The sequence below is a fragment of the Cyclospora cayetanensis genome, unplaced genomic scaffold (genome assembly GCF_002999335.1).
Source record: "Cyclospora cayetanensis isolate NF1_C8 unplaced genomic scaffold, CcayRef3 CcayRef3_contig_103, whole genome shotgun sequence".
NCBI lineage: Eukaryota > Apicomplexa > Conoidasida > Eucoccidiorida > Eimeriidae > Cyclospora > Cyclospora cayetanensis.
In genome coordinates this window covers 42,716-70,160 of record NW_020312041.1, presented here as the reverse complement: position 1 = coordinate 70,160, position 27,445 = coordinate 42,716, and the positions used below count along the sequence as shown (strand labels likewise).

Genomic DNA, 27,445 nt, shown 5'->3' with positions numbered 1-27,445 from the left:
CCTTATATGCATTTTCATCAACCTCGGCGAAGGCCACCCTTAGCAATAGTGTGAGTTAGGCGCTCCTCGCATTTTCCGTTTGCCGGTGGTGGTAGGAAGCCAGAAATTTTACCTCGAGCGTATCACCAACAGCGCCGGATAACAGGGGCTTTCAGCGTTCCCGCTTTATCAAGGTTGACCTACAGAGGTTTGGAGGAGATTTAGAGGCTGCAACAACGGACAGTTAGTTCGTGTCTTTTTCCTCTCTAAACCAAATAAAGTGGGAATGGATCCCACGGGTAGAGATCCGGAAGGCCTTACGAAGTGCTCCGATGCTAAGAGTCGAAGCACACGGCATGTACATTCTACAAACCGCAGGCTGCTTGCCGCTGCCACCATCCTTTGCTTCGGCAGGTCCACCTGCTATGATAAATAATAAGGGCTGTCCGCAACAAATGCATGCAAAGTTACATGTGCCAGTCTGTGAAAATAGCTGAACAGTCGAAGATATGCTTGTGGCGTGTTTTTATGGGTAGGAGAAACGAGGGCCTTCTGAAACAAGCAGGCATGTTACAAATGAGTTAACGCAACCAGGACTGCACAATGAAAATAAATCATTAGACGATAACGGTTCAGGGGAGATGCCGTCAGGAAATCGACACGTTTGCCTGGAAGATGGGCAAGAAGACCATGAGGGGGAATGGCCTCTGCAAACGCAACAGACCCATGACGTACATCAGGAGATATCAGCCATCGAACTGCCACTGCAACTAAAGGGAGTCTGTGCCCAAGAGGACAAGGAGATACATGCTAAGGAGGGGCGGTGTGATCAAACTCAAGAACAGGCTTCAGAGGAAGCCCAAAACTCCGGAAGCCATGATAGTGAAGGGGCGTCTCCTGAGAGGCAAACAGCCTTCGAAGAACAGCAAAACAAGCAGGATACTCATGAAGCGCATCTATCCAAGGGTGAAGACACAGTTTTACAAAGAGCTGCTGGAAATGATATAGCTGTCCAGCGACAATGTAAAGTACCAGAAGACGCTGGGCAGGTGAGGACCTATGAGCAGCAGATGGAGCAGGTGCAAGCATTACAAGGAGCTCAACAGGGAATTTCGCACAACTCAGGCAGCTCCCAACAGAAACCCCAGCCCAAGAAAGAGAAATGCGAAAGAGAAAAGCAAGCTTTTATTGGCCATTCGCGTCAAGAGAAGTTCAGTACCCAAAGCGGCTTGCAAGAAACACAAAATCATGTACAACCGGCGGAATCATGTCTGCAGCCCCAGTTTCTACTGCACTCCGAACAACAGGATGTTGTGCAACATAAGAACCTTCAAGACCATAATTGCGTGCAACTCACAAAATATAAAGCGGCGACCGAATACCCACTGGAACAACAGCGAATTCAGGCATACATAGGCGATTTAGAGATGGACCTTCAAGCAAACGAAGAGCTCGGTGTCCACCGTCGCAGCCTCCCAATCAAGATCCCAAGGCATGCGGATACTGAAATGGCTTCCATGGCTCTGCAGGGGCATGCTAAAGTAGCAACACTATCCGGAGGGGTGCATTCGAGCGCGAGAAGAAGCACAGAGCTCTTTGACAGTAAAACAGCCACAGCGCTCCAGAGCCTTTTTGCAATGCAGGTGCGCTCAATCCATCAAGCTTTTAGGCCTATCCTTATGCTACGTAGATTTTATTCATACAAAACGTACAAAAAATTTGATGTTCCCTTTAGAATCAGGGATGTGTGGGGGAGTGCAGAGAGGAAGAGTTCCTTCTTTGTCTAGAGCACAAAGTGACGATAAAGAGCTTGATGAGCTTGAACAGTGCTTTCTACTCGAAGATGATGCCTTTCAGTTCGAAGCCTTCGAGCGTATCGCTACTTAGGATGAAGTCGAGCTCACCTCGATATCGATTTGCTGTAGTTCAGCTAATAACACCAATCGCTGTATCGAGTGGTGGCTCTGGAACCGGTAGTACAGCACACATTTGTCCAGCTACTCGTCTCCACTGTCAGTTGTGCTTTAAACGTCGCAGAAGAACGCGCCAATAAACTACACTGCATTGATTCCCTTAGAACTGTTGCAATTATTCGGCAAAATATTACAACTGAAAAGGCTCTTCAGGGGTTTCAAGTAAGTCCGCCACGTGCCCTACGAAATGCGCCTTCCTCTTTATTGTGTTAGACATGGAACTTAGTACATGGTCGATTAATTATGTAAAACAAAGAGCTTGAAGTGGCATATTTCATAATTCATAGGTGGCTCTAACGAGTGAAGAAGTGGTAGTTGAGTACCAAAAAGGTGCGGTGGAGGACAGGAGCCACTTGGCTGTAGACGATGGAGGAGGGAAAGCGCAAAAAGAAGAACGCTTGCAGTCTCAGAGGAAAAGACTCTGCCAGAACGCGCAAGCCATACACAATAGGATAATGCAACAAATAAAGGAGAAACTTGAGCTTTTCAAATCATCAAGGAAGCATGCTCAGCATGAGCACAACGATAGAAGGGTGAGCTTCACCGTATGGAGAGGAGTGGCGCGTTGCGTCAGGTGGTGATTCATACGCCGTTCGTATAGTTGTGAAAGGTGCTGGCGTAGCGCTGCTATTAAGAATGTATCTTTCCCTGGTTGCATTAGCAATGCCCCATACAGGGCATTCTGAAAAGTGCTACTGCCAGAGGTGTGCTGTTGAGAGTAAGAAGGCTTTCAATGCTGCAGGAAAAAATGGAATGTGCGCTACAATCATTTCAAATACGGCTGGAAGCAGTTCTGCAATACCGCCGACTTGAACTACTAGGCTCCTATGGTTTCTTGAAGCGAGACTTTCATGCAACAAATTACTCTTTAAGGGCTAAGATCCCTAGTGCAGCCAGACAAGCCATTGGCATTCAACGTAAGGCAAACGGACTTTATTTTATGATCGAATTTCATCGTACATGCAAAGCAACCATTCAAGGTGTTAACGGGTATCCGAGCAATTCTAGTTAGTTGAATGGTAATGGCTTCCTTTGTCGCTGAAGGTGGCATTGATGGTCCGAATTGGAAGCTAATGCCACAAGCACTGCGCATACGCCTTGATCTGTGTCGCGCCGTGAAAGATGATATTCCAAGAGGGCACTACGTGATGATGGTTTCGGTATGGAACCGATTGGGTGAGGAACTGTGTCCCTTCCGTAGGTGTCAATTTGCATCAGTACCAAGCTCCACTTAAACGTTTCACTGGCGAGATGTAGAAGAAAGGCACTCAAACACGTTACGAACTCTTCGATACCAACAGGCAGGCAGAAAATGTAAGCTTCGTATGTGTAGTGGTTTCTGGCGTTAGGAGGCCACAAGCTGACTTGGACCTACCTCAACCAGTATGCGTCCTCCTTGGAGGCAGGCCAGCAAAATGACGGAGCAGATCTGAGCACTACCGGAGGTGCCAAGGACATCTTAGCTACTAGCCCTTGCGCTGTTTCTGCACCTGTGGCTTTTGCTGCAATGTATTTCAGTGAATGCCTCAGGTCAGTATGCAATACATTGTGTGTCGAGCCACAAAAGATAGGTGCTGCACAATGCACTCACTTAACTGAATAGTCAAGATATTTTTACAATGATGATCACGAAGGCCTTACGTTTCACCAAATAAGGTTTCATAGTATAGATGACAAACAACAATCAGTCCAATATCGCTCACGATTCACTCATCTTGAAGAAAAATCCACGGGACAAGACACAAGTACACGCCACTTCGGAAGTAGGAAGGCATTATTATGCGTGTGCCATGGGATATCGACACTGCTCCTAAATTCTGTCGGATCCTCTTACAATGCAGAGGACTAGCACAGAGGAAAAAAGATATGCGATAGAGACATGCTCGAGTAAATGAAAAACGGATGGACAGCCTTGAGCAGCTGATGGAAATGAGCTCGCGAATGGCTTTGAACGGGATATAATTGAGTTGCTACAAGCTTCCGGCGTTTGATGGAGCCTGCGTACAGGTTCGATGAAACGCTTTATTTGAATTGTCCATCTGAGGCCGACATTAAACCGTCCATGTGCTTGATATTTCAGCTATATCTACTTCGCGGAGCAGTGTCACCCGTAGATAAGGTGCGCAGAAGGAGCACTATGTATTATTTTTCGAATTGCCGTACCTTGTGACCAACAGTGCACTGCGATATCTCCTGGAGATGCGAAGTAGAGGCCCTGCCATGCCATTCATACAGTTCTGCTCGGCGAGGTGGATTTACACTGATTTAAGCTTGTTCGATTTTAAATTTCGACCCCAGCACTCACGTGCATGGACGAGCGACGCTTGATTGTGTCTACATGAATTTGTGCGGCTGCAAGCAAGTTACGGAAAGAAGCAGGCAGCTGCCCTACACTTTATGTATATGCCGCTTCTAGCGGAAGATTTTGGGTTGTTGAGAATCTCTGCTGCTCAGGTAGTGGCTTGGGGGGCATTTCCTTTGGTCAGTGCCGAATGGCGCGTAGTAGAAGGCTGCTTCAAGGTGCATCGGATAGTTCAGACATGCCAGTGCCGGAATTCAGAGAGGCCTTTTCCTTGATTTACTTGCAACTGCTCAAGGTGGAGTGCTAGCATGCCAAGAAGTCCTGCCTAACTATAGATACGCTAGCATGGCGCCTTTAGTTGTGTGCTGGCAGGTGCCCCTGTTTTTGGGTGAAGTGGACACTTCAATCCAGCGCTTTATGGACATAGAGGACATGCTTCGTACTCGATTCGAGAGATGGCTTTGCAACCTATATTTTCGTGTTGTACGAATACCTAAAGAAGTAGACGGCTTCCACGAGTTTGAGGTGCCCCTTCAGTATACGGGACGGATGCTGAATATCCCAGACGAATTGCCCCTCCCAAGGGAATCCCATCATGCCTTTTCTCTCCGTAGCAGCCGCAGCAGTCACACCGCCCATAATAGCAGTCGCAGCAACACAGGTAAAATTAGCCTCTTGGTATAGAAGAACATCTACAGCAAATTGCGTTTCGCTCCTATGCCATCTCCGTATGCATGTCGACCCCTTCGGACAACATTTTGGAGTGGGATTGGTCAGGGTGTGATTGTGCTCCTGTGCGACCCAATTCAGCGAGCTTGTCTGCTCAGCTCATCGTGCGAAACATGCAAAAAAAAATAGATATCAACGGTACTTGGAATCCCCGATTCTAGTGGCTCTCTAGACGCGGTTTCGTGATCGGACCTAATTTTTGCTAAAGGGGACCATCACCTTGCCCGTTGCAAAGCACCCCTCACTGATAGGCTTACTAGAAGCACTATGAAGCTCTCGTATGCCAGTGCAACATCGGTGCGTGACAGGACAAGATACTCTCGACGAAGAAAGGCAAGCCCGTCGCCGTGCACTGAATTATGGAATGCAACCATTCTCCAGGGCAACGGAGCGGGATCTCGCCTCATTCCAGTATTCAGGTGGGATAGTCCTGAGCTAAAGTATAGCATTACGAGAGCTTGTCTATTGCGATACACGGAAAGATGTGCCTAGGAGTGGACCAAGAGCGGAGTGCCTTCTGGAATGATTTTTGCAGTAATAACTGAGCAAACATTACTTCATAAAGGGGTAACACGACGAAAGCTGCGGCATATTTGCAGCGACCTCCTTGAAGAATACTGCATATCTTCCGATATGAAAGAGATAAGTGAGATAAGGTCTAAAAGCTGAAGTGCAGAATCGGTCCTTCGATGCGCTTAAACAGGATTTTGCAATTACTATTCCTGGCTTGTGCATTCAGGTTTAGCGGGCGCGGCTTTGTTGTTTGCCCTTGGAGCGTTGTGGTTTGCCGTCTTCATCGCTTTGTTTGGTTCGTGGATTTTCCTGAAAGCTTGTGGAATTCCGGTGTACAGCGCCGAGATAAGCGGCCTCTATATCCGGTTGGGTTACGTCCAGGTGGGTTCCAACAAAAGTGGTGGCTGGAACACTACTGAAGTTTTGATGGAGATTGGTAAGGCTCCAACTAGTCCAACAAAGTCTGTGAAGTATATGATCCGAGCTAGTGCTCGTATTGTTGTCTTTGACCTATAGGAAAATCATTACGCAAAATAGCAGCTGTGAGGAGCTATAGTACCACTCTGAAAATGCTAGAAATGCTTATTTAGCTGTGCAAGCAAGCAGCCATCTCGTATTCTCTGCTCGGCGCAGTGTTCGACCAGAGAAAGCGACGACATGGCGCCCGCTGAGAGAATATTTCTATGGTTTTCCCTGTATCATAATCCTTCTTGACCACTGCAACGCTTTTGCGACAGAGTGTTAGTGTGCGAATCCGTCATTTTTTTGCAGGAATTGCTCTCGTTAGGAGCTGCAGTGGTGTACGCCGGAAGTGGCTTCCTGACTGCCCTACTCGTATTTGCAGTGCTCTGCACTGTGGCCAGATCGGCACACTGCCTTATCGGACGATTACCGAATGCAGGTATTTCGAAAGTAAACGCTGATGCGTCTTTATCACAGCACAACCAGTTGTCTCAGGCGAACTCTAGCACTGAAGGAAATGACACCAAGCGGGTTCTCCGTTACATATGGGTTTCTGTTCGCAGCTTATCGTTTCATGGCGCCTTTGGGAGTTTGGATTTCGCTGTTACCCGTTCTTCTGGCGCTTATAGAGGGATTTGGGGGAGAATCGGCGGGTGTGACGTTTGCACTGCATAATTGCTTTAAGCGAGAGACTGGTTTTGGAGCTCTAGGGGTCGCCCTAACGGTCATAATGGATATAAGCTTTGTTGCCATTAGTTCCATGGTGAGCAAACCACAGCTAAAGGTGCTCTCCATATTTGATGCCTTGCATGGGAGGACTAAATCAATGCAGCCTAGCTGAGTTATACACCCTGGTGGTGGATGGGGTAACTTCCGAAAGAACAGCTAGCGGCTAATAACGAGTCCTGTCCATCTAAATCCCGCCTAACACCTAATTTATCCTGCATATTGCTGTCTGCTCACATTATCCTGAAGCTTTTCTACTACTATGCAGTAGCAATACACCACAACGGGCGCATTCTGGACTCGCATCGAAGACTGACTGCTGAATCGTCAGCATTCCGATTCCCCCGTGACACGCAAGTGTCCGAGCAGTATATGAAAGCTTGTTGCTACAATGCTAAGCAGTTCATTGGCCTTGATGGAGAAAGCCGTCGAGTTCAAGTTACGCAGCTTCGAGGCAAGCAAATCTAGCCACAGAAGGGTGAACGCCAGTAAGCAGGACAGGGTAGACTTGCATTGGTGGATTGTATGAAGAAGCAGCAGGTCGCCTGCCCTGCAACTGCTATGAGTAGGGCACTGCTTATATTCGATGCTGGTGCAACATATTGTCTTTACGCATATATGTTTTTTACATTCTTTTCGACTACCGCACATGGGGAAACCACATTTAAGCAAAATAACATGTGGGGTTTATCATACATAGTCCAGCGCTGGGCCATCAAAGACCGTGTACCATTAGCTTAGTGATCCTTTGAATGGTGTTCATCCATCCATACAGCGCAAAGAAGCAATGCCTACCCATGGAAACACGTATGGAACCAACCTGAGGATCTTGTGACAACCTATGTAGCAATCTTCACGGTGCACCCAGTGACAAAGCAGCAGGCCATCTACAGACACTTCTTGAGGTCCGGCCATTCAGAGCACTGAAGCTGCAAGCAACATTAACGCGAATAGTTATTGACGGAGATTAACAGAAATCGGGCCATGGGGAACAGCTTTAAAACAGTGGCCTTAGTTCTCTGTAGCACTCTATCATCTGCTGTTCCACTGTCAGATATTTGTTACTACCCGATGAGTAGTTTGCTCTGTAGGACAGCGTAAACTACTTGCGAATCGCCGCAGTTAAGGAACACTGACTAGCGAATCCTCGAAGATGTGTATCCTGCAGATATCCAGACGGGACGATAGATGAACAACTATACAGCGTGCCGCTTACCCTGGAGTTTTCAGAGTCCTGTTGTCCATCCGAGGTCACACAGTTCTCGTTTGACGAGACGGGGTTCATGCAGCATCAACCGACCAAGACTGTTCTTTCTTTCGACGAGTGGCGATCCAGTAGATTTGGCAATATGCGCCCAACAGTTAATGTAGGTGGTCTTAGGAAGGCGGTGAAATGCGAGGACAATGAATGTATAGCTGCGGAGAGCGAGGCATCTGGTTCAAGGCATTATGCTCGCAGCATCCTCAGTATTGATGACCAACAAGCACTACCATCACATATCAATGCAACTCATAATTGCCAGCCGTTACACACATGACGAACGAAGTCGGATTATTATGCAGAACATTTTCGTCAATGGATGTCACGGAAAAAATGGAGTAGTCGTGACGACCTAAAAGGAAGGGAATCATGCATGGACATACCTCGTTCCAGCCAAAGCCCGGTGCCTTGGGTATTGTTCCAGTTACTCAGTCTTTTAGCATGCAGTGATCGCTGGTATATCACACAGTATTGTCACTGCCAGTACTCGGGCCCGCTGCAGCTAGCCACAATCTATATTTCCCAAATATTGCATCGCATGCGTCTGGCGTGCGTTAGTCGTATTAACAAATGTACAATGTCAGCTATCTTTTTCACTAATTATAGCTGCCTTTACCCGAGGATACATGCCATTGTATGACCACACTTCCAGAACCGCCGACCTAAGTTTCCATCAATAGTTTTAAGTCGTGCACTATCCAGAGGGTGTTCAAATGCCTGCCCCCTGGATGACCTGCAGATGCTGCAGTGAATATGTCGGGTAAATGTGCACTTGCTTTGCCAGTTTATAGCCAGCTTTGACAGTTAATCCTTCAGGGTCATATGCGACTCCAATGAGCGAGAGAAGCAAAATCTGGCCTGTTTGGGTTGTGTGATGGCCCTTGCTTACTGAAAACGGTGATTCGGAGACTCGCGCACATAGTGGCCAAGGTTTACGTTAGCACTTCAAATATCCAAAAAATGTAATTTAGGGCGCAACATGTCTCGTAGAGGTTCATTCCTAGGCCTTAAGGCGTCTGTAAGCTCTCAAAACCTTCACAAAGCTTAAGTCATGAGCCGAACTTCACTGCCACTTTCACCTGAGCACCGCGCTCCTCTGATAATCTCGCACGCAGTCTGTGGATACCACCTATGAAGTTGTCTCTTTAGCCGCTAGCTCGGTACCCTTACTCGAGACTCTAGGGAATGTGGTGTTTGAAAAAATACAAGTGGCCCGTAGTACAATATCACCCGTTACCTCAGCTGCTGGCAACTTTTCCAAGATCTTTACTTATGCTTTCAAATCATGGGCAATAATTTATCTGTCTTGCCTGATTAACCTCTCCAGGCATTCCCTTACGCGAACAGAATATGCGAATTGCATTCTCACCAATTCCCGTTCTCGTTTTCCGGGAGTAAAATGCACGAGCTTTAAACTTCCCCATTTACTAATGGCATTATTAGCTTCACCTCTACGCTGAACTTGATCATGTTCTGGATAAAGAGGAGGTTGCTTTTAAAAAATGACCAGCAAGGTAGTTCTTTAATGGAACACTTCTCTTCCAGAAGTCTCCCTCCGTCCTTAGCCCTGACGTTCGAGGATGCCAGGATTGCAAACGAACACAGTACTTACTTTCGAAGCGCTTTGATGAGCCGCGTGCCTAGTCCTTAATGCCATAAAAGGCTATGGATGCATGATGTGCTCTTTCGTTGCACAGATGTTTTGACTTCATGCATAGGGTCTTTGGCTATTTTATATGTTTCACTAAGATGCGAAACTACACAATAACGCCTTAGCTTACTAGTATACAGGCTGAAGCTGATAGCTTCCACTTCGTTACTTTGCGGCATTGTGGCGCAGAGCTTATCAAAGAACACCGCAGTGCAAATCTCCAATTAAACCACAAGGTGCTTACGTACTACTTCGCCAAATAACAGATTGTGCACAGTCCCATGAAAGATTTACTTTGTGCAAACACATATTGGAGATCGAACTAGATTAAGTCCGCTGGAGGGCTGCTTTAGAGGCTTTGACAAAACCTATTGGGGCAGCCCAGGTAACACACGGTTGGGTAAGATTTGCTGACATGCTTTTGACCCAGAGCAAACTACTGCGAGCAGAGAGCTTCTAGATCATGACGAGCTGGTGACTTCCCTTCTGTCGGAATTTTCGCTTACATCTTCCAGCCTCACCGTTAAGCTCATCGGTAGACGGTTGTTCGTGTGATGTAAAACCTTGCGCATGGAAAATGTTCCCAAGACAGGGCCGGAACTCCCCGATTATCGACAAACATCTGCTTACGGAGGTCTCCTGTAGCCTTTTTATATCCGATATTCCCACGCGAAGCTGAGCAGTCAGCCAGCTGGAACTGCCTGAAGGTTTTCTTCTTAGCCTGAGTTATGGCAAGGGTTTTAAGCTCTTACGGAGTGGTCTATATATTATTAGCACAATTTCAGCCTATATTCTTGTTGTCTACGCTTGATGAGCCCCCGAAATTTACGGAAGACGCTTGTGCGGGCCGAAAGTGCGAAAATGGGCTGAACGGTATGGGCTGACCTCTTGACGGTGCAGTGGATGATTCTACCACCAGAAACAGTAGTGCCCACTTACCTCCGGCTGCGATACCCTTTCACATTGGCTGGTGAATGTAGTGCCAACTAAATAAAAATTAAGCTCGCAATAGCAGCCTGTGAAAAATCGTATAGTTTCTAGAGCACAGCGAGCTCAAAGAGTCTACTTGCAAGTCCAAACGATCCAAACGCCAACGGCTGCCTAGCTTCCACGTTCATCCATCTAACAAGTTGTCGGATTACAAAAATAGATTTGTTTATCTGGTGGGTGTGCATCCATGTATTAAGATACTGGTGAGTACATCAAGCACCCACGTGAATTCTTAGGGTTGCGCCCTTCGCAGGATTACCGTAACAGTGCACATATCAAGGAGAACTGAAAATCACCCCCTAACCTTCTCCAGAGCTTCCCATCTACAGATGCTAGGTTTGTAAGACATCTTCATTTGGCGAACTTGGTGCCTTTTTTCGAGGAAATCATAGCATCCTCGTAGCCTTGTGGTGCTTCCTTTCCTCTTACTCTGCACATGCTCCACAATACAACATAGCTCTATGTCCTGGAATCATACACCTAGCATATATGCTTTGGAAAAGGATGCCATCTTAGCGTTGACTCTTTGCTACATACTAGAGACACTGCAACATTGAGCATAGATACTAGGGGAGTCGGTCGTATTGTGTATCTAGAAGGTCTTCTGGTATCAGAGGTGTGGCAATATACAGATGTCAAGCACGCCAGCAATCTGCCGGCCTGGTTGTACAGAGCTTCCACCAATGAATATTTGGTTGACATCCGCATGCACTCAACTGAGCATGTGGCTGTCCTGCACGTTAGCTGCATGTTTAACAAAGTAGTCTGGACAGGGCTATACGGCTACGCTAACCGGTGGCCTTGGATATCCGAGGCTCTGGATCCACATCATGGACTGTTGAAACCAGACTTGTTTGACACAGTGCTTCACACAAAGAAGCGTTTCGCAGCTCTTTGGCTTTGTTGGCCACATGGGCTTGTCTGCAGGACACAGGGCCTGCCCTGTCGAATATAAAGCAAGGAAGAACAAGGCTTGGTCCTTCCTCTTACTTCACAGTTCTTCGCACTCATTTCGGTGCCAGTCATAAATCGCTTTCTTTGTCTCCCTTTACCCCTCCAAGGATTCTTACAAGAACAGATTGTCCTGTTTTAAGGCACCATATGAACACTTACTTGAAACGTTGAGTGGACAGTGACTCATCGCTCTTTGTGTAATAAAGTCGCAAAGTGTGCTGCATGTGCTTGCGGTGCAGTCTGCGTTGATGCTGCAGAGCTAGTCCTTAGTCATGTGCCTCGAATCGGTCGCCTGGAGTCACTAAAGCTGACAGGCTAGCCGCTTGTCAGCAGCATGGCACCATCCATATTCCAGAGCTTGCTGATTACTGGAAAAGAAGAAGCAGCTTGCGGAGCAGAATAAATCCGATGCAACAAAGCGGAGGACAGCTGCACACTGCGCTAGTATCCACACAGCGAGCAATGCAACAAAAGGTGATCTTACCCATGAGTGCATTAAAATGCACTCTAACGCATAAATCGGTGTAGCCTGTAATTCTGGACCGGGGGCAAAAGCTGTATGTGGTGTGGCCACGCAGGCAGCTGTGCTACGGCGATGGCAACAAAAGAGCAAATATAACGGAGGCACTCATGCCAAGATCGACGATAGTGTGGAGCATTTTCAGGCACTTTCTATCGGAACACAAAGCACAATAGTGAGTTCGAGGTATCTGCGGAGTGTAGTAATCGTCCTTCTTTTGTATATTGCTTTCAGACCCAAATTGTCAGCATCACGACAGTATGACAGTCAAGGGGAAAGAAGTTGCTGCATGACTACCTCGACTAATGCGTCACAGATATTTCTTGGACTTGACTCCAGATGACCACGCTTTATGCAGCCGAGCTCACGGATAGTACGGAACTTTGTCGTTCCAGCATCTCACTTTTGATGAGTCATCGCGTAAACTAATGCCCTCAGTTGTTTCATCCAGTCTGGGTCTGACGTCCAAAAGCTGCAGTCTAGCAGATCCTCCAAGCCGCATGCTTTCGTTGAATTCCTCGGCTGGAGTAAAATGTTGAGCGCTAGTCGTCGAGAATTTTGGGGATCAAAGATCTTGGCTTCTAAAGCAATCGCGATTCCGCGATACGCTGCACCATATCAACAGCGTGACCATGTACAAGTCCATTGACTGTGAGTCGGCCAGTAGAAAATGCTGCAGGTGCATTTACTTTCAGGATAGCAATGACCTACCCATGTTCTCGTAACTGACGATGCCAGAATAGGCCCCGGCCAGAGGCGACTGTGTTGCTGCTGCACAAAGTAATTTGATACTAACTTGTTAGCCATACTATTTGGATGTGTATGCTGTTGGAGCTCTGAAGATTGCACTTCTGCTTATCCATGCAAGTCCCGGTTATTGGAAGGCTAGAAGCGAGCAGAAAAGCATGCAGCATTAGAATGACACCAGTGAAGACTTCTTTATCTTTTGTAGTCCCCCCGTATTCTCAAATCGCCTTTAAATGTGCCACAGCAATTGGTGTCTTTAACCCAAGGTCTTTCTAGCCCTGTCAGATAGAGTAGTGTTTGCTTTGAAAAAAAATGAGATGATGCGGTTGATATAGCAGTCAAATCCAACAGGGTCTCCCAGAGTACAAGCTGCCAGCCAAGGTTGCAGTTAGGCATGGCCCAGGGCTAATAGCCTTGGGCACTTAGAGCCGTCCATCAGCCTAGCCGGTTAGGACATTACAGCCGACGTTGTTTGGTCTGCTAATCTTGGACGCAGGGTTACGCCATCCTAGACAATCGGACAAGGAACAGCGCGTATCTGGAGCCATGAGTCAAGAGCTTAATGGATATCTTAAGCTATCCGAAATTTCATGGAGTGTGCTTAGTTTGGTACTAAGGTCCGGCAGAGGAGGTACTCAAGCGTATTATGTGTACACACGCTACAGAGGATTTTGCTAATCTGACCAGCCCTGTTACATTTTCGGTGCAACCGTGGGTACACATTTTGGCGTCAGGGCATTAAATTAGAAAATATTTCATCCCGAATTGTCTGGGTGAAAGCAGACAGACACGTTCAATTGAATCAAAAGGTAGTTGCTTGCCGACTACATGTTTGGTCGCCGTTTCTGGGATCTCCCTCTACACTACACACGAACATATGGAAGAGAGTATCGAATACGTTAGCCGATTAGCTGAAAACGACAGAATAAATACTTTGAGGTGCTAAAGCTCGCTATACTTTCTCTGTATTTCGTATACTGCTACGAATTCTCTGTGCGTGTGTCCTTTGCCTAATGGGATATGTAAGCATCAAGCCAAGTCCCAGAGTTCTTTACGAACCCATATGCTAAACATTATTGGCTGACAGATAAAGCATAGGTACCAAAAGGCCGAATGATGGCGCTTTACCGGTTTCGATAGAAAACATGAAGTTACCTCGACAAAAATGTGTATTATTTGTGAGCAGGCTGCCACGAAACCTCGATCTCGGAGTGAAATTGCGCTTTGATATCTTAATGTCATAGAAAACCAAAATCAGTAAAGTGTATTTTGTCTAGAGAGAGAAGGCTAAGCTCATTTGAACGAGATTCACGCCAGATGGAGATGCGTCATGACAGCACCTTCTAGCAGATTACACGCACTGGAGGCTGGGCCTCTGCCTCATGGGTAGTACTCAAACACAGCTGAGGAAGGTCCTAGATAATGAGTCCATAAGTTTACTTGTCCCTTGAACTCCACCTACTGATTTTCTGGTGCCCTGCAGTTGCTTTCAAAAAAATCACAAAGGTGCAGACAATCCCTTAGAACTCCTTTGGGACTGCACTATTTCGTGCACTGGGCAAACGAGCGTGCACCGGTGCTCTTATTTGTGGGTCCTTCGATGATCTGCAATTACATGCTTCTTGGTCGGACTCGCAAAGTGAGTCTGTCTAGGCTAAGCTGGACAAATAACTAAACATCAAGCGTAGATTCAACCAGCAAAACTGGAGCTGTCAAAGCATTGGCGTCCATGACCCATTTAGCTGACTAGCACCACCCAACCTAACGTAACCAGACTGCATTTAGATACACTTAGATCAGACTTCTGGTGTCGCAACTCTAACTTATCAAGATGTTCGATTGATACTGGACAAGTCACCTTTGGGCTGGTGGGCCTAGCTCTTTGTCGTTGCCTCACACGCTTATATGAACCTGTTTTATAAGCTGGTGGAAGGCTAACCCAGCGTCTTCTGACTTTGATCTCAGGCTGCAAAACACGACTCAGAAAATATTAGCAATATTACCCAACGGAAAGGGCAGCAGTGCATTTTAAACATTTAGCAGATTTTGCTACTGTTGTCCAAGTTGCCACTACAGAGTTCACAAACGAGTGCTTGAAAAATCGCTTAAACAATCCCGTATTGCTACGTTCATAGCGACGGCAGCCATGCGACCATCACAAGGCTTTGTATTATTTCCTGCAAGCCTTGAAGGGTTTTGAGAGGATTTAGCTACGTGGCCTGACACATATAGCCCCTACTCTCGATTGTAGATTTCTGCGGGAGCTTCTGCAGCCTATTTCGATTGACGTATAAGCTACAGCATGCAATACTGTTGTAGGGCTTGCTATACGGTAATTCGAATATTTTCCTCAACGGAACAAGACGCACATTGCTCACGACTTCTGGAGTGATGAGCAGAGGCTTGTTAAGGAACACTGCCAATTACGAAGCATATCCATATCTAGACCAAAGCAATTTTTTTCACATTGCGCTTTACTTCAGGCACCTTCATATGTACTTTTGGCAGTTGTTATATTTTTTGTTCTCTGAACCACGCATATTTAGAACGCACAAGAAAGTGGTATGCATTTGAACAGGAGTTACGAAGATGCAGGCTGCTAGTACCCAAAGTGTAGCGCTTGCACTGAACCAGCCTCTGATGCTGAGCCTCTTTGCTGACACGACCGGTAGTGGTTTTGAAGCCTTTAATTGAATTGAGGAAAAATCAAGCTTGTGTTGTTAAAATACCAGTTCCACTGAACATCGCACTGCAGCTAGGTAATGGAGCCTGCTTCAATTCTTTTTGCAGAGAAAACAAGAGGAACTCAACCAAAGCCCTACCAAGATGGTGTGAATTAGCTCAATTTCAGGGCAGTAGTCCATTTTTATAGAAAGAGTGGATAGAAACGCCAAAATGGTAACCGTAAAGGAGACTGAAGATTTCAGCCGCAATTAGTCCCCCCTAATCCTTTACGCAACTGAACTCGTTTGCTAATTTCTGAATGCCAACTCGTCCAAATAGTCTAACGGATGTGCATGCTCTAAAGCTAATTTCCCAATACCCCCAATTTATGGCTAGAATCTTGAAACTACGTATTTGACAGGCCCGCGATAGCAGCTCAAGTGATGAAGTAAAAACCATGATGAACAGACGGTACTCCGGACTGCGATAACTATGATGCGAGTAGGTTTCGCGCATCGGTCAATAATTGCCACATGCAACATCGTGGAGTGTGTGCATTCCGTCCCATCGCATTTAGAAGGAAGGGACCTATTTTACTTGGTATTGCGCAGTTGAAAGGGCATGCAGGCCCTTTTACCACCTTAAGAGAAGGTGAACTGGCACCTTTAAGCGTGGTCTAAAACTTTGGGAGGAGGCCACTCGTTCTATCAAGCACGTTGAACGCCAGATATACGTACGGTGCCCCACAAGCTGATAAGCACAACTGCCTCATGAAGAGCTGCCAGATGCTTCTGAGTACGGGACGACGCATGGTTATCAGCTTTCAGAACAGAAGCATAAACTGAATCTAGGGATTCACATTCACATGGCTGTTTCAGTACTCATATTCACTTGCTCAGCACAAAGTCATATACACTATGTTTCTACCGAGTGTCAAGATAACACAAATCGCAGAGGCTACACAACAAAAATCCTCAGCCCATGAATCAGTAGAATTTGATCGCACTGCAAAGTGAGTTAGAGTCAAAAGTTCAATGAATGTTATTCTGTCACACCACGGGACTAGTACAGCAAAGGGCTAGGCATGTGCAAAGTGGCTTGCGTTACTCCACTAGCCATCTAGGGCACGATCACGGTTTTATGACTTTGAGGGGAAACATATGGCGCGGAAAAGTTCAGGAGAGGTAGGAAGTCTTAGGCCTTGCTCAACGAGCTCCAGCATGTCTTCCAAAGTGTACAATAATGAATGCGTGCGTTTGCACCGCCAGAAAGTCGTCATACAGGTCGCAATCTCCAAAGGACGAAATTGGAAGCGTCTACAATCAGGAGTTGTCCTGGTTATAGTGGGAGTCGCCGGACGGCTGCAGCTCAGTGGAGCCACCAACTGGTACATTGTGAAGTTGATTCGGTAGGCAGCACAAGGCCCTCGTAGCAATCTCTTCTACTGCAGCGCGAGATGCCACCCGGTGCTTGTGAGCTTCAAGCTGCACTTCCCTAAGTCGGCACTGGTTTGCAAGCCGTGGCATAAGAAATCCCCTCACAAGACCCTCAACAATAGCATCAGCCTTCTCAGTGTATTCTTGAAGTTCATCAACTGTTTCGGCGAGATAAGCAGAATTTGTACATACCTCCACCAGTGCCTGAAAACAGCGAAGCGCCAAAAACACTCGCACCCAGGAAATACTATTGATATTCTCAGCGTGGGACTCTCAATAACCTCCGAAAGACAGTACTGTACCTTGCATCTGGGTTTGATTGCTAGACGACTGCCTGTGTATATAGCTACATCCACATGCTTCTTACTTCCTCCAGTGCGTTTGCCGCTCCGGCTTTCTCAAAAATTGCCTGTAGATAGGAGTCTACAGTCTGGTTGTGTATCGAAATTGCTTTGCGAAATACTATGTTTTGCCTTTCACGAAGCATTTCCTCCGCTTGTCTCGTGCCAGATTCTTGCGCCTCGCGCAGTCTTCTTTCCCTCACAGCCAAACTAACCAGCTCGGAAACTCGCTGCACCTCTTCCATGCGCCTCTGTTCTTTGGCTAGTTCGTCTAAAACCTGCATTAGACAGATACTAGCTAGGAGGGTACCAGTAGGTTACTTTTAAAGTAAATTCTAAACGCTTTCTTAGCAGCAAAGGCAAGCTATTGTAATCAGCCCACTTCTGCGATAGCAGCGCCTTGTGCGGAGGCCATAAGGGCCTCTGTCGCCTCATAGGCGATCTGTTGATCCAGGGCGCTTTGTTGTCGGGATGGATGGACATCACGCAGCTGCTCAGCTGCACGCAGCATTGTTACAAGGTCAAGGCTCTTTTCTTTGCCCTTCATCATCAAATGGGACCGAGTAGCTCCGCGCAGCAGCTGCTGCAGCAACAGTACCGCCATGTCGTCTTTTTCCTCTTCTACTGGTACCTGAGGGCTTCTGGCTCACAAGCACGAGCTCCTGAATTCAAGAGTTTATCGCTTTAGTGGGTTTGAATGAAAATGGCGAAAGGCGTCCAAGTGTGACCTCACTATTGAGAAATTGTGCTTTTGGCAGGGTACTATGCCGCGCGTTTTTGGGCGAGGAGCTTTACTGATGGTTTTCTTGTGTATAGGCTTACCTCAGCCACTCGAGGTGTCTCAGGTCGCGTTCTTATATTTCGTTTCATGAGCCTCCGTGTAGCAACTGACCCCCCTTCTGAGGCTGAGGACGCTGGGTGAGCGACTGCAAGGTCAATCTGTAGCTGCTGTGGCGCCGCACTGAGTAATTCAGTTGCCACTTCTCTTTGGAGTTTCTCAGCCATGCGTTTTAGCGCCTATGATGCAGCAGTACAGAATGCATGACTTAGTAATGAGGAGCTTCACAGAGTGCATGACTCAATAATGAGAAGGGTCACGCATCTGAGGGTCTATATTAACTTGCTGCAGGTTGCTGCCGTGTTGCCTTTGCACGCCCTGCATTCGGCACACTAGTACATTTGGATTTGTCCTGCGGATGATTTGCTTTTCACAAGAATCTATTTGCTTGCCACATTATTTCCAAAGCAACCCGTAAGACGTTAAGGGACACTAACTACCTTGGAGTAAATTAAGCTTTTGCGGCCTCTAGGATATGCCACCTCAGGCTGATGAGAAGAAATGGAGCTCTGAGCTGTGGAAGTGTAGTCTCTGCGAAGTCTCGTTTCCACCATCCCCATCGCCACAAGGCTCTGTGTGCAGCAGAAAGCGAAATATCCTCTTTGCCATTCTCATAGACCAAGCGGCATCATTTGAGGAAATATGCTTCATAACACAAGGGTCAAGTCCATTCCATGGCGGATGCCACATTCTATGCTCGTGCTAGTTAATGAGAGTAGATACGTAGTTTTTCAAAGAGGAGTGCTCGAAGATATGCTCGTGATCTACGGATGGAATGCCAGGATAGGTACTTGCGTTTCGAAAAAAGTTTACCCCTGACTAAATAGCTGAAAGTGAGGAGTTCGTGGTAATGTCTTGCCTGTGTATGTGCCAAATGCTCAGCCGACAATGAGGTGAACAGGTCTGGAAGGCAGTGACCATCATTGGCATGCGGTCCAAGATCCAGGAAGGATATGCCGGTCTTGAACTTATTTGCAACACATTGCGGCTTTGCCAGAGCATGCATGAATTCATTTCGGCTCTTCCAAAAGCGGCGTAGTGTCTTTAACCGGGAACACTCAATACGCAGCTGCCTGTAGTGCGTTTGTTCTTTGAGGAACTTATTTCTACGGCGGTATGCTGCTTCACTCTTGGCTTGTAAACTTCTGGCGCGCATATGAAGGGCAATTTTAACGACTTGTAGGCGTTTTTCCTGTGCTAGACAACAATGCGACAATGGCGCTCGTTTACATGAAAGACGAAGTGTCGTTACAGTGCGGGAAGAGCAAATTAGTCTTAAGCTGACGGTATAGGTCCGTCACTGCAAATGAGGTAGAACTGTAACTGCTGTTCCCGCCCATGTAGTGAGGCGTGCCTGCATCTCGCTTATATCTCTTTCCCTCTGTGCCCACTTGAAGCACTCCTGCTGATTCATCAAAGTAGTGCGAATGGCGAGGCAGAATTCGTCGGTGGGAGGTGGTAGCACTTGATCCAGTTGGAGCTGCATATGCAATTCTTTGATGGTTCGGATTTCCTTAGCTGTGGCTGGAAGGCCCCTTAACCAGCTGAGCTGCGAAATGGCGAGCTCGCAAGGCTTCTCCTCACTACTACAATTAAATTCAGGGGAGTAGGGGTCTGTCTGAGCTTCCTGCTCGCGGTATAACGATTGTAAAGCGACTGATTGGGTAATCGGGCAGCGGGAGTCTGCATTTATCAGCGGCGCCCCACCCAAACGTGCAGCTTATGCATTGAAGCTGCGAAGCAGAATTTCGGCTATGGCCATAAAAAGCAGGCTGCCGCTTCTCCAGACAAGTACCAGATTGACTATAGAATATCAAGGCTTACCCTTCTCCATCTCGCATTTGCTCCATTCCTCTGTTTCCTTGAGTGTCGCGTTGCGCCCCTTTTCTTCATCAACGTTTTGATAGAGAGCAGCTAAAGCACCAAGGCAATGGCTGTTAGACTGCGGTTTGTATCTAAAGAAGAGCAGCCGTTCTGCTCCGTTGACGCCAGCTTTAGTCCGGATAAAAGCATTCCGTTTCATAGCATCAATTCCCCTGCAGGCCGTTGTTCCCGCATGCTCATGTAGACAGCCTTCTAGGGCAGGACCAACATTAAATGCACCAAACAAGCATGAATGCTCATTGTCTACGTGGTGCGGCAAAGATATTACGGGGGTTCTTTGAGTAGGCAGGGTATCATCGTTGGTGCTGTAGACTAAGTCTTGCCTTTTGACGGGCCCTGCTTGTCGGGTGCTGCCAGTTTCCACGCACGCCATAGCTTATATCTAGATTAGCCAAAGAGTGTTACCAGCGGCAGCCTAGCAAAATGCGCTATCGAGCCAAGATAGAAGCTGCGGTAGCTTCTATCTCAGGAACAATTGAAAGTAGTCGACGCGCAGCACACTGCAGTACTGCCAGACTATTCACCTGATAGTTCATTAAAACTTAAATGGTGTTTCTATCTATAACAAGCTCAGAAGTATACAAAGATTTTCAGTATATTGTCATAGCATTCCTTGCAAATGTTTGGTCACTGCTGAGAGGACTCGGCAAAAGGTGACGCAATGGGTACTAAATGGCATTCTGCGAGCTATCAAAACTCCTGACTTCGCAAAATCACAAGAATCCACACATTAAGAGCTATCTGTGCCTATCTTGGCCTAGTTACGGTATAACATTTTAGCCGGATTTCATACCGTGCGCGCCTGGGGCTGCAGGTGCGGCACAGGCCAAGCAGCATTGAGAGCTTCAACGCTTTCAAAGTATCCTGCGGTGCCCTATTTAGGAATGAAAGCATGTACTCATTCAAGCAAGAATTCGACAAGGCATATGTAGTAAGTGAGCTCATCCAGAACCTAGCTCCTTAGGGAGAAGTAGGAGGAGCGAAACTAGCATGAAACTGCACTTCCATCCGGTCGTTACCATAGAGATTGCGCGTAAATTGCATTGCGTACCAGTGCACATTAAGAGCATCTACAGAAAGGCCCTGACCGTGAGCCAGGGGTGTTTAGTGCAATTTGTTACTCAAGCTGAGGATAGCTTTCAGTAGAGGCGGTGCAGCATCACGGTACCCAAATGCCATCGAAGCTCGCTTACCTTTCTCCATTTGAGAGTCAGAGAAAATTTCTTGCATCTCTGAGTGACTTTTTGCGGTAGAAGAGTTCTGTGAGGCTGGACACTCATGGAATTAGTGTGGGCTTACACTTTCGTCACTAGTTTGAGAGCTTGACACGAAGGTATTTGATATAGATTTTACATATAAAAGAAAATTCTTGCCCCTAAGCTTCGAGAATTAGAGGAGCAGGGCCTATGAAAAATCCTTTAAGAAGCCAGAATTTCACAGCCGTGGATGATTGCACCCGTGCAGGCAGTTCGACGCCCTGCTTGCCACATTTTCAGTCTTGTGTGGCAGAGGCCTATATACATGCTAGAATATGCCCGAGTTTTTTGGCTTGATGCTGCGCAGGGTTTTTGCATCTGGGTAGGTTCGATCCTGTAGCGGGCTAACTTCCTACGACACTAGTTCTATTTAGCTAGGAATTAAGGGAATATTAATTATTTGACTTGTCTGTTTGCATATTTTATTTCTTGCAGAGTACTCTTATCTTGATGTATGAAGACTCAACGTTGTATGCGTCTACGCTGGGTGCCATGTGCAAGTAGTTATAAATAATTTGAGGGCTCTGTGAGTGCAACTCCGCGCATCACAGCTAGCCCTCTACCCTAATGTCAGAAAATTTGTCGGGTCAAGACAGGGGAAGAAGCGGACTCTTTTGGAAACCACTCAATAGCAATATATTGTCTGTATGCAGTGTGAGTTTATGTATTTTCCCACGGAAACTTGATAGGGAGCGCTTCAGAGAACTCAAGGCCAGGAAGATATGTTAATTTGCATCCGTAGTGGGAGCTTTTGGGAGTACAAGAATGGTGTCATGAATGCCCAAATTCTCTCAGATTTTCCTTTATATTCAATTACTATTGCCAGCGGAATTCAAAGGCAGCATGCATGATAGGGTGAGTGGATTACTGGTATTTAAGTTGCTTTGGCTAATGTAGGGTTTTTAGTTGCCTCACAGGCATGACGAATCCTTGCGAATATTCCAGGCAACGATGGACACTCACCCGGAGAGTCATTTCGAAGCACTTCTGTATTCCTTGGCTATCTTCTCTACACCGCCTTGAAGCTCGATGATTAACGAATATCCAGACACAAATATGGTAGTTAGCTATCATCTCTATGAATACTAGGCATAGTCCATTAGCAACGAGGTCACTTGGACTTGCCTTTCCTATTGTCAGAACGAGTCTCCTTGAAGTGGACACAAAAACTGGTTCATGCACCGGACGGATTAGTTTCAGGCAAGCGATGTGCTGAGGCACATCGCTAGTGTGAATCAATCGGTACAACGGCGCGCAAGCGGTCTGCAATGCACCAGCGGTTCCCTGATCCTAATGGTCAAAGCTATTCCCTGCGGTCTGCTTGAAGTTAGGCTATGCTCTAACTTGATTCATTGGTGCAAGCTTGCCTGTCAAATGTTATGATCGATCATTCGTCGCTGCCAGAACGGTACAACCCTTTTCTACGAGCACTATGAATCAAGAAATTTGTTGCCTACCGAGGGCTTTATTACTTGTCGCTCCTGCTAGTCCTTATATGAGTGATGCTACTGATGGTTCGCAGTAGCTCCGGCATGTCTCAGTTCTTCTCTTTGTCAATAGGCACGCATGCCCGAAAGGAAGTTGGGCCTGGTGCTCCGACTTTCTGGTGGAGCTACAAACTATGTCGGCACCAGTGCTTGGAAGAAGATATTCGCAGCAATGTTGCTCCCTAACATTTCTTTTGTCTTTGATTGAGAGAAGCGCTATTATTGCTATTCCTCTAGTGGTAGGAAAGATCTGTTTGGTAGTCTACGATGCGGTGATGAGTTCTAGTAGGCTCTCGCTTCTGCTATTGCCCACCTGTGATGGATATCGGCTCCTGTTACAAACCAAAGCGTTAAAACAAGGTTTCCGGCTTACTTGGAATATACAGGAAAAAAACAAAACAATCCTCGTCAAACTGAAAGACCAAAGGTTCCTTTGGAAACGAGTGCAAGTCCTCCTGAAAGTCACACGCTCCAAGGGGTTAAAGGGAGATAAAACCTCGGAGAACTCGACTGGCTTAGTTGCACAGCTGTGGAGGGAGCTATATCAGCTCAAGATTTTGTCTGACATTGTGCCTCAACCTTCAAGTGTGGGCACAGGTGATCCAACTGGGTGTATAGTCCGAGGTCGAGATGTATGGGTCAACTTCAGGTTCCTACTGCATCCGGATTACTATGAAGCTAAAAGAAAAGTTAAGACCCTCGTGTGCTGTGTTGTCGGAATCGTAGTGAAAAAATAGGGGCTATGCGCTCTCCTCAGGACACTTTGAGCTCCAAATACGATGAAATTCAGTCTCACAGCGTACAACATTGAACGGTTGCTTTGCCTGCATGCATACACATGTTCCTTGAAGAGGAATATGATGTCTACACAGTATTAAAAAACCTCGGTGAATGTCTGAGAAGGATCAATTCGGGGTGTATCAGAGTATTCCTGTATTTGGGTCCTCTGGGGGGCCATAGAAAGCTCTCAGAAAGCATCTTTTTTTGCTGTCTCTAAGTTAACTACTTCTCCTGCGTAGGCTACTTTGATATGCCAAATATGACACTTGAAAACTAATCTTAGCCATTTCTCCTTCTATATCTTATCTATCATTTCAGCAGGCTGTATGTCTTCCATGCTTCAAGCACACCACAGCCCAGTGCGGCAGCCCTTCGATGCCTTTCCTTTTGTCTACAAGACTGGATCCATTTGGGCTCCTCCCAAGCCCAATATACTCATTCAAATTTGGAGTTTACCACTTGAACCTGCCGAAGATGCCAATCCGGGGATTTTTTTCGAGGTAGCTTGTAACGCGGCTTCCCGTTCAGGGCGTCATGCTTCCCGAAGTGAAAATCACCACGCATTGCGTGGATAATGCAGATAGATGTATATTTATATGGATCATCCAGCAATACGTACAAAAAGACATGCAGCGTTTTGTCGCTCTCATGCTAATCCCCAGTTCTGTGTTCCATGCACAAAAAATGTTGCAGCGGCCGAGCTTGTTCTACCCTTTGATTTTGTAGCACTGGAAGTTGTTTGCTGACACTGCCATATTCCTCATACACATATTGGCGGCAAGCGAAACAGAGCTGCGGGCTCAGACGAACAGGCTCTTGTTGACTAAAGACTTCAGTGCATCGCTGTGCTCGCCAATCTCGCAGTGAGCATCCCTACCCCTCCTACATTAGTGTGCAGTAAACGATGGCGTGAACATACCCTTCACTTCGTTGGCGGCTATTTTCATAGTGCTGCTGACGTGTTCGCTCTATATTAGTGAACAGTAAACACTAGAAGTAAGCCAGTGGCCGCACAGCGCAAGGCTTTGGTCGGTGCAATACCAACGAACAAGGTATTATTCACAAGTAGTAAATGTGTTCTTCAGTCTGTGATCTGAAAACTGAGGTGAATGGTGCGATGTAGCTGATTTTATTTGGAGTCATCACATTCGGAGCAACTGACCCAATTTGCATGCAAACAATCAACTCTAGCCAGAGGAACTTCACAATGGCACACTGTCTTAACTTGGGCCGCAAGTGATATCAGGTTCGCTGAAGGGTATGAGCTCCGTGCGCTTCGCCATACGAAGTGCTTCTGCGTGAAGCAGCTGACCAACGAACGTACTACTTACAGTGTCCATAAATAAGACCAGCTGCTCTACCTCGTCACTTATGACCTGCCCCGCGATGGCGGCGTGCAGTGTCCATACTCCTCCCACTTCATCACCGATGTACCGACATTTTTTTCCTTCCTGTTCAAACCTAAGTAATGCTTCTTGCAAGCAATCTTGCTGGAGTAGTGGTTCCTCTATTAGCAACACCTGTTTTCGTGAGTTCCGGAAAGCTAGGATCCTTTCTTCAATTGCAACCTCCAGAGTAGGCTGTAAATGCCCCCTTGACGTTCCACGTATAGCGCTCTCCATTTCAGTGCCAGTTTTAGACCCATTCAGCCCCCGCTTGTGGATTTCTTTGGACGCAGTACCATAGGCATAAACTGGAAAAAAACTTAGCTTCCTTTGATGCGTGTTTTGGTCGTAAGCATCTCTGTCCCGCTGCTCATGATCAAAAGACATCCTCTTCGATTCTCCCACATTTTTCAGGGTTGCCTCAGCTCGAGACTCTGCTTCTTGAACGCGGAAAATGCACTCAAGCATGTGACTGGGTATAGCTTCATTCACTCGAATCTGAGGCTCAGCTCGCCCAAGACACTCGATACAGCAAGGCGATGGAAATCGCTTTTCTTCAAATAGACCAATCGTATCGTTTTGACTTGTCCAGGTAGAGGCCTTTAGTAAGGTTATCGGGACCTTGTTTGACAATCCCGTTCCGGGACTGGAAGTTGTGGGCAAACTGAGCCAGCGGTTCTCCAACGTGCTTTTAGTAGCCTGGGGTACAGGTGCGCAAATGCATAGTGAATCAAGTATCCTTGTCCGAGAATGTTTTGGGGGCTCTTCTGGTTGAGCGTTAAGCTGAGTTTTTCATGACATCAGCAATCGTCATACTACATGCAAGCAAAGAAAGCTGTCCAGCATATTGCAGGCGAACATTTCGCCTACAGCCTCAACAATGGGGACGAGCGAAGCTAAAACAATGTGAAGATCTCAGCCTACTGATTTATCTGCATGGATGTGGCCAATAATCTTCGAACACTCCTTAGTTACATGTTTCTTCACTGTTTTCGGCGGTATGTCGATGTAACCAAACCTACGATGCTCAGCACTGGCTACTCTTTGGCAGTGAAACTGGCATCCATTTGATCTTTTGTCATTAAAACAACAAGATTCCGAGCGCAACTTGGCTTCATGCTGACTACAGTGTCGTTGTCTGTGGCGGCGCCACAGTGCCTTCGAGCAAAAGTCTTTTGAGGCTTTTGCATCTCTTCTGCACTCTTGTGCTTCGACTTGGCAGTGTACGTAGCATTGAGCAAATTTATGTTGTGCCGCCTGTTCCAAAAAATGCCGCACTTCTTGGAGCAGTTGCCAAATTCGCGTGGCACTAAGCAACTGGCCCTGCTGCTCCTGTAGGAAAACCAATAGACTAGCAGTGCCTTTCGCTGTGCCTTGTGCAGGCCCAGTTCTAAGCACTTCAGCTAGCTCGATTAAAACACATTCAAGCCAGAGTTGGGTCTTCGGATCATCAGACCTTCGCAATTCTACGGGGGGAGATTCAGGGATCTGGAAGGCAAGCTCGACCAGTTTCCGTTGAATCTCATCAACTCTCTGAATAGTACAGCTTAAAAGATTAAGCCACCCCGTCTCAGTTGTTTGGGTATGCCGAGTTAAGCTGTTAGTAGCATTAGGAGCAGAATAGTTGGCTAGACGCAAGGAAGGAGTTGTGGATACAGCAGGTAACGCAGGACTGGCAGACTCGCGAGGAGAATCCTTTGTTGGCTCCTCTTGCAGGAGCTCACCGATATTTCCTGACGCACATCTCTGCAAGGAACAGCATATTGGTTTCGTCCACCGAATAATTATAAGGTTAACGCTTATGAGTGAATCACCACAAAAAGGTTTTGCCATGTGCGGAGCGTGTCGATAGCAATGGGGTGTCTGGGACCTACCTTCCCAGTAGCATTCTCGTGCAAATCTCCCAGCATTGTTTGACGCTGGCTTTGAAGCTTTTCAAATTTGACTGGTTGTAAGCTTTGCGCTTCCCCCCTCTCTTGGACAGTCCGCTGGGCGACTACCCGCGATTTTTCTGCCACCGCAAAACCCTGAAGCTGAACCGGTTTATCAGCCACTTCCTTCTTAAATATATATTGAGTGGTGGTCTTCTTAAGCATACTGCTGTGTTCGGAGGATTTTCGGTTGTGACCTATCGTCTCACGAAACGTCGGGCCTGAGAGTAGTAGTTCCGTTAAAGATGCTTGTCTCTTCCAGGGCTGCTGAGACCTTGAAAGAGGCCTATTGCCGTGTTTAAGGCCTGCAGCTATGCTGGTATTGCGGCATTCACGCAGTGAGCCGAATACTGTTGAGCTACCGGTATGCAGTTCAAAGGCGTGCTGTTCGGGCTCACTAAGTTTCCGCCGCTGCTGCACATCCCTTCGTCTCTCGTCTGCCTCTAGCTGATCAATTTTCAGGGTGGGATCGAAAAGGCCAGGGGATATCCCACTTATCTTTAGGCGTCCAGGCAAATGGAACGTTGCGGCAATCGATCTGGATGTAGCGGAAAAAGACGTTTTCTCACTGCGATCTCGGTTTCCAAAGGCAGAATGCACAGTTGTCCAGTGGAGAGCTGGAATACCCTTCATCTT

General features: G+C 46.9%; 3 protein-coding genes across 3 annotated transcripts; 1 reads left to right on the top strand and 2 right to left on the bottom strand.

Moving 5' to 3' along the window:
- Window positions 1-265: 265 nt before the first annotated feature.
- LOC34620123 lies at window positions 266-6,799 on the top strand. Its single transcript, XM_026338413.1, has 12 exons — window positions 266-337; window positions 516-1,622; window positions 2,240-2,485; window positions 2,695-2,869; window positions 2,997-3,128; window positions 3,302-3,482; window positions 3,960-4,071; window positions 4,627-4,915; window positions 5,292-5,402; window positions 5,723-5,877; window positions 6,268-6,397; window positions 6,522-6,799. The coding sequence occupies exons 1-12, from the start codon at window positions 266-268 to the stop codon at window positions 6,797-6,799; spliced, it is 2,988 nt and encodes a 995-aa protein (XP_026194198.1).
- A 9,994-nt stretch (window positions 6,800-16,793) lies between these two features.
- On the bottom strand, window positions 16,794-20,343 carry LOC34620122 (cilia- and flagella-associated protein 91). The gene is made up of 6 exons (XM_026338403.1): window positions 19,911-20,343; window positions 19,441-19,742; window positions 18,120-18,265; window positions 17,631-17,880; window positions 17,275-17,526; window positions 16,794-17,111 (listed from the first exon to the last, which is right to left on the bottom strand). Exons 1-6 carry the CDS (start codon window positions 20,341-20,343, stop codon window positions 16,794-16,796), a joined length of 1,701 nt encoding a protein of 566 aa, XP_026194188.1.
- A 4,370-nt stretch (window positions 20,344-24,713) lies between these two features.
- Window positions 24,714-27,445, bottom strand: LOC34620120. Its single transcript, XM_026338391.1, has 3 exons — window positions 26,753-27,445; window positions 25,803-26,624; window positions 24,714-25,661 (listed from the first exon to the last, which is right to left on the bottom strand). The coding sequence occupies exons 1-3, from the start codon at window positions 27,440-27,442 to the stop codon at window positions 24,714-24,716; spliced, it is 2,460 nt and encodes an 819-aa protein (XP_026194176.1). The 5' UTR covers window positions 27,443-27,445.